Genomic DNA, 10912 nt, shown 5'->3' on the forward strand with positions numbered 1-10912 from the left:
AAAAAAAGAAAAGCTACAGAGAAACCCTGTCTCGAAAATTAAAAACAACAACAACAACAACAACAACAACAACAACAACAAAAAAAAACAAGCTAAGCTAAAAGAAATTAAGTTTCTTACTTAGGTCGTTGACTAGGCAGAAGTGGAATTACCAATTCAAATCGAGGTCCACACAAGTTTTCTCCACCTAGAGAAGCTCCTGGGGTTTGCAGGAGAGCTCACAGGCGATGGACTGAGTACTGATGAACACAGGGTACACACAGTAGCAGTGGGAGAGAGTGCGCAGAGACAGAACTCTGGAGCAAGGGGCCAGCTTCAGACAGTCAGTAGTTAGATGTGGAAGGACACCAGGACGAAGGCTTTTCTTAGAAGGAATGGGAATCTGGTTTGCTCTATATCAGCGGCTCTCAACTTTCCTAATACTGTGACCCTTTAATACAGTTCCTTGCGCTGTGGTGACCCCATCCATAGAATTATTTCTGCTGCTATTGCATAACTGTAAGTTGCTACTGCTATGGACTGTAATGTAAATATCTGTTTTCCCATGTTCTTAGGTGACCCCTGTGAAAGGGCTGATGGACCCAAAGAGCTGCAGGGTGAGGACCACTGCTCAGGAGGCAGTGGAAGAGGACTGGCTCCAGAAAGCAGGAAGCAGGCGGGGATATTATCAGAGATTTCAGAGATAAGCCCACCGATTCCAAACAACCAAGTTGCCAAAGAGAATGAAAAGACACAGAACTGAGAAATGATGGGAGGGAGCAAATATTCTTGGTGGAAACTGAAAACTCCAAGTTTTCTGGGTCACATTTGGTCAATATATGTGTTTGTTTGTCCCAGATAATGTTGAGATTTTTACATTTTGCTGCCAATATTTTAAAGTTTAAGGGTTTTATGGGAAAAAAACCCCACAAGTTTACAATTGTGTTGAGGACAAAAAACAAAGTCACTGTGCCAACCTGGATCAGACAGCTTGGCATTGCCCAGAATAGCCCCACCTCTGGATGGGCTCCCCCAGTTCTCAGCCCTTCTTTGCTCCTCTTCTGCCTCAAGGATCGATGTCACCAGTGTGGCAAAGAACCTAAGGGAGCAGCAATCACAACTGATCTGTTTATTTTCAATAGCGAAAATAATTTTCCTTGTGTTTTAGTCTCATGAAATAAAATCTAAATCAAAGTATTGGCTAGACAAAAGCAGCTACCTATGGGGGCGTCAGAGAGCTCACAATGGTGCCCTTACCACTGCCCACAGAAGCCTATTACCAGCGCTATCTAAACCCCACATGAGGCCCTGGCCTCTGGGTATGTTAGTCAGGGCTAGACTGGCAATGAAATCTCTTCTCTGCAATCTTGGGATCGGGATTAAGAAAGGCACAGTTTACAGAATGATGGAACTGTAACGCATGAATGCAGAGGTTACTTGCTAACATGGTTCACTGGACATGTGTTCTGGGTAGCAGAGCAAAAGAGAGCCACGGGGGGGGGGGGAAGCAGTCACGTAAGGTGGGAATGAGGGCAGGAAAGGGAAGAGGCCGCTCTGGCTTTCTTTAGAGCAACGTGGTGCCTAGATGACTCTCTTTAGAGATTTGGTGAAAAGTCTCTGCAAAAACATTATTTACACACACATGCACAAACATTCCCATTTATTTCCAGATTTAAAAAGAGAACTATTTCCAAACTAAAAGTGAAACTATTATTTTACGCTAGCATTTTCTTTAAACAGCTCATCTTGTGAATACATGGCAGTAGGTAGATCTCCTGCCTCCCCCAATCCAAAACCAGTACAACACAAGGTAGAATACAGAATAATCTTCTTTTTTTAAAAAATTTATTTATTTATTAAAGATTTCTGTCTCTTCCCCGCCACAGCCTCCCATTTCCCTCCCCCTCCCCCAATCAAGTCCTCCTCCCTCGTCAGCCCAAAGAGCAATCAGGGTTCCCTGCCCTGTGGGAAGTCCAAGGAACCCCCACCTCCATCCAGGTCTAGAAGGTGAGCATCCAAACTGCCTAGGCTCCCACAAAGCCAGTACGTGCAGTAGGATCAGAAACCCATTGCCATTGTTCTTGAGTTCTCAGTAGTCCTCATTGTCCGCTATGTTCAGCGAGTCTGGTTTTATCCCAGGCTTTTTCAGATCCAGGCCAGCTAGCTGGCCTTGGTGAGTTCCCTATAGGACATCCCCATTGTCTCAAAGAAAAACATATAGGCATCCTCCTGAATATTAACCTTCAGCAAGCAATGAAAGGAGACAGAGACAGAGACCCACATTGGAGCACCGGACAGAAATCTCAAGGTCCAAATCAGGAGCAGAAGGAGAGAGACCACGAGCAAGGAACTCAGGACCGTGAGGGGTGCACCCACACACAGAATAATCTTCTTTAATCCATAATAATGACCTAGCATATCACAGCAGAGAGCCCTTTCACTGGGTGGATACAGTCCTGGATAGTGATGGGTGGTTGCCATGACAACTTCTTAGCCAGTTTCTTCTGTAAATCCTTGCATTACACAATGTCTCAGCAGGGAAACTTCATCGCATTGTCCCATTGCTGGCTTTGATTTAATGAATCTAGTAAAGTATGAAGGCAAATTGGGGTCTACTTTGACTCCTATATTTAAGATTCCAATTACTTTAAGGCAGTGTTTTTCAAGTTGTTGTCGTGACCCCTGTACGCGCGAACTACCCTTTCACAGATATTGTCCAAGACCACTGGAAAAAACATATTTACAACTCATAACAATAGCAAAATTACAGTTATGAAGTAGCAACAAAGTAATTCTATGGTTGGGGTCACCACAACTTGATGAACTATATTAAAGGGTCACAGCATTAGGAAAGTAGAGAACCATTGCTTTAAGGGCACTCTGGACCTAAGTCCTTTTGTATGTGTTGCTTTTACTGGTTATTGAATAAAGAAGCTGCTTTGGCCTGTGATAGGGCAGAGTAGAGTTAGGTGGGAAAACTAAACTGAATGCTGGGAGAAAGGAGGCGGAGTCAGAGAGATGCTGGAAATTTGCCTGGTAAGCCACAGCCATGTGGCAACACACAGATGAATAGAAATGGGTTAATTTAAGATGAAGAGCTTGCTAGGAATATGCTAGAGTCATTGGCCAAGCAGTGTTATAATCAATACAATTTCTGTGTGAATATTTTGGGCCAGGGCAGCTGGGAACGAACAGTCTCCCCCAATACCTAAGATACTGAAAGATGCTGATTCTTAGGTCAAATCTGAGTTGATGTGTTTGTCCATTTATATGTTTTTTTTTAATCTCCAAAATATCTTACTTTGTCTGCCTTAAGTACAAATCTAATATAAAAATGTGTCCTTCTTAAATATTATTTAGACTCACTTAATGAAATGATATTTCATATAAAATTATAATGTAAGAAAAATGGTATCTATAAAAAAGATCGACAGTAGCTGTGGTAGTTTAAAAGAAAATGGTCCCAAAGGAACTGGCACACTAGATGTGGTCTTGTTGAACAAAGTTTGTGACTATGGAGGTGGGCTTTGAGGTCTCATGTATTCTCAAGCCATGTCCAGTGTCTCAACCACTTCCTGTTGCCTGTACGCCAAGATATAAGAATCTCGACTTCCTCTCCAGCACCATGTCTGCCGGCATGTCATCATACTCCCAGCCACCGAGCTCCCCATCATGATGATAATGGGCTAAACCTCTGAAACTGTAAGCTGCCTCCTCAAATGTTTTCCTTTATAAGAGTTGCCATGGTCATGGCGTCTTTTCACAGTAATAAAAACCTAACTAAGGCAGAAGTTGGTACCAAGGATGGGGTGTTGTTGTGATAGACCTGACCACATTTTTATTTAAAGGCATCTGGACTTTGGTACTTTGGGTTAGGAAAACAGTGTCATGCTTTAAGTGTTGTCTAATGGGTCATACTAGTAGGAGAGGGGAAGACAGTATTGCCCTGTGTGATCTGATGAACTGTGGGGGCTCACTCAAGAGCTTTCAGAGGAGAAGAATTTTACTATGTTGCCTAGAGAGCATTCTTCTGATATTTTGGTGAAGAATGTGGCTGCATTTTGCCCTTGTTTAAAGAGTCTGCCTGAGGCTAAAGTGAAGAGTTTTATATTAATTCCGCAGACAGAGGAAATCTCAGAATAGCCTAGTACAGACTTTATTGTGTGGTTATTAGCAGTAACTCTAATGAAGATTATAATGAAAAGGAGCCGGATGAGCAGGGTAAATTCCAAAATGAAAATTTTGAAAAGGAAAGGAGCTCCAGGAAGTGGAACAGAACTAAATCCTGTGTTGAAGGAGATAGACAGATGAAGAAATGGAATAAAGGGAGTGCTCACCTCAGGACAAGATCCCACCCAACCAAGTTTTCAACTAGTGAAAAGGAATTAAGGCAGAGGCCGGCAGATCTCTGGGTTTGAGGCCAGTCTGGTCTACAGAACAGGTTCAAGGACACTCAAGCTTAGGCAGTAAAGAAAACCATTGGAAAAAGAAAGCTGATGAAGATATAATTGAACAAGGGGACGTGTTCCAGCCCCAGCAAGCAGTGGAACTTGGCAGCTTCGACCACGTGGCTCTGGTTTTAGGGTTATGGATAGAGGAAAGGGGCTATGGAATTTGCATGACTCTCAGAAGAGGCTTTGAATTTGGGACTTTAAAACATGGCTGAGACTGTGACAGACTACGGGGACTTTTGAAGTTGGGATGAATGTATATTTGCATTGTGGTATTGTTACAAAGTTTATGGGGGCCCAGTAGTAGAACATGGTGATTTGAAAGAAAATGGTCCCCAAAGGGAGTGACACTATTAAGAGGTGTGACCTGTTTGGAGTAGATGGATCTTGATAGAGGAAGTGTGTCACTGTGAAGGCGGGCTGTCAGGTCTCATATATGCTCAAGCCACACTCAGTTAATCAGTTATCTTCCTGTTGCCTGGAGGTCAACATGTAGAATTCTCCAGCTCCATGTCTGCCTACATACCACCATACTCCCAGCTGCCATGCTCCCTGCCATGACGGTGATGGACTGCACCTCTGAACTGTAAGCTGCCACCTCAACTAGATGCTTTCCTTTGTAAGGGTTGCTGTGGTCACGGTGCGTCTTCACAGTTATAGACACCTAACTAAGACAGCTGTCTATGCAGCTCTCTTGCCCCACTTTGGCTTCAGAAAGTGTGTAAATACTGTGATCAGACTTCAAAGCCCTAGATCACACACTGGGAAACAGTCTAGAGGGAGAGCTGGTTTTGTTTGTGTTCAGCTGAAATGGAAAAGCACAGGACAGTGCTGGTGGCAGCACCTGCTTTCTGCACTTAGCAGAGTGACCCCTGGCAAGCATGGAGGATACTTTACTTCACCAGAGCAGAGGTGAAGCTCTGTTCCTCAGGAAAGACAGTATTACCAACTCCACACCAGAGCAGAGGTGAAGCTCTGTTCCTCAGGAAAGACAGTATTACCAACTCCACACCAGAGCAAAGGTGAAGCTCTGTTCCTCAGGAAAGACAGTATTACCAACTCCACACCAGAGCAAAGGTGAAGCTCTGTTCCTCAGGAAAGACAGTATTACCAACTCCACACCAGGATTCTCATCATCCCGTTGAATGAACGGCTTCCTAAGGTGTGTGTGTTTACATAAGTCCTGTTACTGAGCTGGTTTCTATCTAGCTCACAGTGGCCTCAAATGTGTGGTCCCCTTGCCCTGCCTCTCTAGTACCAGAGTGTCAGGTGTGCACCGCTGTGACCAGATGAAAGGATCTTCCCTTTGATAATCCTCACAGCCTCTATCATATGCAGATTGGGTTTTCCTTTAATAATCCTCATGGCCTCTATCATATGCAGATGGGGTTTCCTTGGTTTTCTAGTGATTCTTAAACTATTTTCATTTCTTTGTTGGTTTTCTTATGATTTAATTTTCAAATGACTGGTACATAGAAGGAATTAAATGCTAACTTACTTAGTTGCTTTGTGTGGAGTTGACAGGATCTTTTGCTCATGGTGGTCAAATTAAGTTTCAATTAGAGGTGGTAAGGTCTAAAATACTGGGGAAGTGAAATTTGTCACATAGTATAGTCATAACGAACTAAGGACCATGAGCTTAAAACCGCAGGGAACATGGAGATGGCCTCTATGAGACCCTTATGCATCGGCAACTTTGCCACACTAACTTTTTTTCGTGGAATCAATGAATGGGAAACTGTAGGGTTGCTTCTACAATTACAAATGGAAGGGCATATTGCCTGAAATAGTTTCTATATTCTTGTAATTGCCCAAAATACTCAAATAGTCAATCAATTCTAATGGCTTCTATCAGGAAGGAAGACTTACTGTTGGAACCAAATAGGTTACACAGGGAAAATATAACACGTTCCAAGAGGATAAAGATAAAATGGGAGAATGTGATTTTAACAGAAGAGTAGTCTTTCTATTAGTTTTCTCTAACATAGCCCCAGAGCTATGGAGAATGTCTTTCTGGAATATACACAAGGCAGAGGATGAAAAAAGAAACTTGCAGGTATGCAGAAAAGATGAAACAAAGACCAGGCTGTCTGCACAGTAAATTAACTTTGTTTCTAGCCTGACTCAAATCAGCCACACCGGGATTTGTTATCTATAGGCAATGTGTTTACCTTCTCTGAGTCTATATTTTCACAAGAGCAAAACAACAAAAATAATCTTGAAGAATTCCCATGAAATAAAAGAAGGAAATACGGAGAAGCTGCATGATTAATGCTAACCATTATTGGGCTCAGTTTTCAGGACCATAGTTTCCGACGAGGAGATACAATATAACCACCATGAATCAACACTTAAAGCACACAGTCAGCAGTGTAAACACTATGCCTTTAGATCCCAATTCCACTACTTCCTAGCTGAGGAATCTGGACAGTTTCCGAATATGTGCAGGATGCAGTTTTATGAGACTGGAAGCTCATATTACTGATGCCTGAATCAGCATTTCACACTCTCGTAGGGGACCCTTCTTTAATTCCTAAGGCGGGCTTTCTTCATGTCTCAATTACACTGCATTTTACCTCACTACCATTTGTTACGGTTAGGAAGAGTTGTTCCTATTTTCTTCGTTAGACCCTAAGAAGGTGAGACAGCACACACTCTCACAGCTACAAACACATCAGGCGCCCTCCACGAGTATTTCTGAATAAATGATTGGGAAGAATTTGGTCTCTTTAGAGATCTCTTGGGCACTTTCTGTAAAGAACGACAATGCCTAGGGACACTGTATAAGAATGAGGTGAGAATTCAGCTATTGCACTATTTCTGGGGGACCTTTTAAATGATTTCAAAAAAGGAAGGGAAGAAAAGGCAAACACTAGCGATATCCACCTGGTTTACTGAGCAGACTGATAATTTAGTCAATCACAGTGATTGGGAGATCACTGCTTCCATTAAATCAACTGTTCTCTATGAACATGGAAGTCACCTCTGGAGGCATTTCCTTTTCTTGTGAGCTAGAATAGGTCTCACAACTACGACTATAGTAATGTGTCTAAGCATGTTACCCACGTGAACTTCGTGTGTTCTGCATGGGTGTCTCAACAGAACAAACATGGCAGAGAAGTCCTGCTCTGGATGCTTGGTGTCTAAGTCTCACAGAGCTGTGGGGATGTTGAACAGTTTCTGAAAACACAGGAACTGCGAGAGTTAAGCAGTGTCATGAAGCCAAAGAAGTTAGTTTGGATTCATTTCTCGTGGCTGTCAGTTGACTCTGGGCCAATGAAGGATTCATTCGTGCCAAGCCCCCTCCATGTTGTGAGCAGAGGCATATATGGTGCATTTAAAAATGCTACCATCCTTGTGGAACATTTTGTCTTGGCAACTCAAGAAGCAATATTATTGCACAGAGATCTGTTCCAGTTTCTCATGTGTATATGTAGAAACTTCCTTTGGGATTTTTCTGTATGAGACACAGATAAGTGAGTGTACTTTCAATTTTGAAAAATCTCCACATTTTGTTTAAGCCTTTTTTACTGTCTCAAAATGCTTTTAAGGTGGTATCTTGTAAACCCCCAAATCCTAGTAATTACTGAAGAATGGTTAGCTTATGTGGAGTAAACTCAAGATTGAGGAATTGGCACCAAACATGCTTAGAAATAAGTTTAAATAGTCTATATTTTATTTAAATATAGGTATTTTCAGACACACTTAACTTTGAATTATAGCTTCCATACTTACTAGGTTAGTGAGTGTGTGCAGTCAAGTATCCATAAAGAACAATCTAGAACCTGGGAGCTGAGCACACAGACTGTGCTTGTGACTCCAGACTTCAAGTGTTATCTCCACAGCCAACTGGCTGGTCAAGCCTGTGGATTTTTTCTTGCCTTAGCATCTTCACTTGTGAAACATGGCTAAAAAGGTTATGAGCCCTCAAGGCTAAACACTGTAGGACATAAGCAGTGCCTAGCAAGTTAGGAGTTCCAAAAACCAGCTACAGTTATGGTTGTCCAGTTATTCAGTGAACTGTTTTGAATTGTTTGACTTTGTTCCTTTCCTAGAATTATAACTAAGTCAGATGTAAATGCACAAAACATAAAAACAAGGCTAAGGATGAAAACCAAAAGTCACAGTTAAATAGGGAGTTACTCTAGTGTTACATCTGTATTTACGTGTCTTTGTTTATAGCAAATTAACATTCAACAGCAAGCCAGAAGAACCTTGGGCAGCCAAAGTGATCGGTCTGAAGACTGACCATAGCACTGATTGCTCGGCAGCTACCTTATCCCTCCCTCTCCAGAGAAAGCATGGGAAACTAGAGCTGGGTGGATTCCTGGTAAGAAACGAAAGCAAGCACATCTTTAATTCTACACAGCAGAGTGATCAGGACAACCAGATTGCTGTGGGTAGAGGCCTAGGACGGGCGCGGTTCGCAAACAGTTTTTCTAACGTTATTACGCAGTTCCTAACATTATTATAAACATTAATTAGCTTATGAACAAAATTTTCAGTGTTGGTTGCCAAGTCTTATGAGAGTTCTTCACCAAGGAAAAGCAGGATCTGTTATTCAAAACTTCACGTAGGCCTGCAAATGTCTCGGTGAAAAGTTTGATATGGCCAGTCCCTTTTACCTATAGAGGCATTGTTGAACAGAAGAGACAGCCAACAGCCAGAATCACACACCGCATCTAGAGAACCAAGTTTCGAGAGCACACAGTGCAATCGCGCCTTTAGTGTGTCCACTGTCTACCTGTCCGCCGCACAGTCCCCCCACCTCCGCACCCTGCTCTTGGCTGTCACAGGCTGGGACACCTCAAGTTTTGCTGCTGCCGTCCTCCTTAGTTTCCCGAGATTTCTGTCTTCCAGACTACAAGCTGACTAACACACAGCCTGCGGACTTAGGAAATCAACAAAAGCAAATAGGGTGGGGGGCACCCAGGAGGCGCCGCCTGCCTCCATCCAGTCCTACAGACTCATTCAGCACCCAACTCCGTAACTCAGTCTCACTAGGTCAACTATTGCCCGGGAGAGCCTGTAGAGCTCTAACAACCTGCAAACAGTGCTTCTCAGCCTGGTGCTCTAGGGCTCTTCCAGGCACAGTTCCCGCAGCGCAGAGGCTATTTTGCGTTCTTGCCTGAGGCCAACCCTCCCGCCACGGATCCCAAAGGATCTACAACAGAAACGCTATCCAAGAGGGGCGGGAACAGCGGTCCTCACCTCCTTCCTCTTCTTCCAGGGAGTTCATGCAGGGAAAGTAGCCTGCTAGAGCTTCAAAGGAGGCGGAGAGGCTGCTCCGGCTCTGGGAGCGCTGCATGGAGCGCCCCGCGGCACCCGTGCCCCCCAAGCCCTGCCGGCCCATCTTGCTGGAGGACCCGCTTTTCCCGCGGTACAAGATACGAGGCGTCTTGGCGGCTGGTGCGCGGCGACCGCTGCGGTTCCAGAGCTGGGGAGTCGGGGGCCGGGCTGGTACCGCGGAACCCCAGGGTTCCGGTCCCTGTCTCCCCGACCCAACCCGGCTGGGCCGTGGCCGGGACTTTGGCTTTGCTGGATAGGGATCCGGAGGAAAGTCGTCGAGAGGAGCTGCCGCTCACTGTGGAAGTTCGAGGTGTCGCCAAGGGGAGCTGAGGATCCTGGAGGCTGGAGCCGCTTTCCCGGGCGCCCTCCTTCGCTGGGAGATGCTGCTGATGCTGAGCTCGCCGCCAATCAGCGGCTGGAGGGGGCGGCACCGCGGCACTGATGCCAGGCGCAACTCAGGTTCTGGCCCTACAGACCCCTGGTAGATGCCGCTGTTTCCCCCTTTGGCATGGCCAGCACCTGAGAATGGTGACTAATTATGTGTAACGAGCCTGGCAGCTCGGAGTGGTGATATGCAGGAAAATTCCTGGTAGCCTCTTTCCCTTAATTTCCCTTCAGCGGCTGTTCGCAGTCCTCAGGTGTGGATGAGAAACGCTATCTTAACAACATTTTAACCAGGTCTTATGAAAACCTACATTAACCCTTTTGAATTTTAAAGTAACGGTAAAAAGTCAACAGGAGAGTTCTTTAGAAAGAGACGTGAGAAGCAGCAACGCGGGGGGGGGGGGAGCACAATGACGTTTGTAAAGTTAGTGTTCATTCCAGGAATCTCTGATTCTTTCTTCCTCTACATAAAGCAATCAGCTGCCCACTCTTGCTAAGAATAACACCATCAAGTGTAACAGCACGGTGAAAGGTTACATCTTAACATAAGTTTGGAAACAACACAGACTTACTAAAAACAACACAGTTGATAAGCAAAGTTACCAGAATGTTTCTGCAAGATGGAAATCTCTGTCCCTGAGCACAAAGCAAATTTGATACACTTTACTAGGAGTGAGAAGAGAAATCTAAGTTTCTAAAACGTTAGGGAAGGCATTTACTCTCTCGATTTTCCTAAGGAATTTCTCTCTCTCTCTCTCTCTCTCTCTCTCTCTCTCTCTCTCTCTCTCTCCCTCCCTCCTTCCCCCCCC

At 44.4% G+C, this 10912-nt stretch overlaps 1 protein-coding gene across 40 annotated transcripts in view; it reads right to left on the minus strand.

Annotated features, from left to right (window-relative positions):
* Rims2 (regulating synaptic membrane exocytosis 2) overlaps positions 1-10912 on the minus strand; it is a 392861-nt gene that overhangs the window by 16916 nt on the left and 365033 nt on the right. The window contains exon 1 of one of the 40 annotated variants that reach the window (XM_005367534.3): positions 9642-10188. The exons of the other annotated variants lie outside the window; for them this stretch is intronic. Coding sequence (XP_005367591.1) covers positions 9642-9783 — 142 coding nt within the window. The 5' untranslated portion in view covers positions 9784-10188. Of the gene's footprint in view, positions 1-9641; positions 10189-10912 lie in introns of those variants that run through there. 40 annotated transcript variants of the gene reach the window in all.

The sequence above is a fragment of the Microtus ochrogaster genome, unplaced genomic scaffold (assembly GCF_000317375.1).
Source record: "Microtus ochrogaster isolate Prairie Vole_2 unplaced genomic scaffold, MicOch1.0 UNK19, whole genome shotgun sequence".
NCBI lineage: Eukaryota > Metazoa > Chordata > Mammalia > Rodentia > Cricetidae > Microtus > Microtus ochrogaster.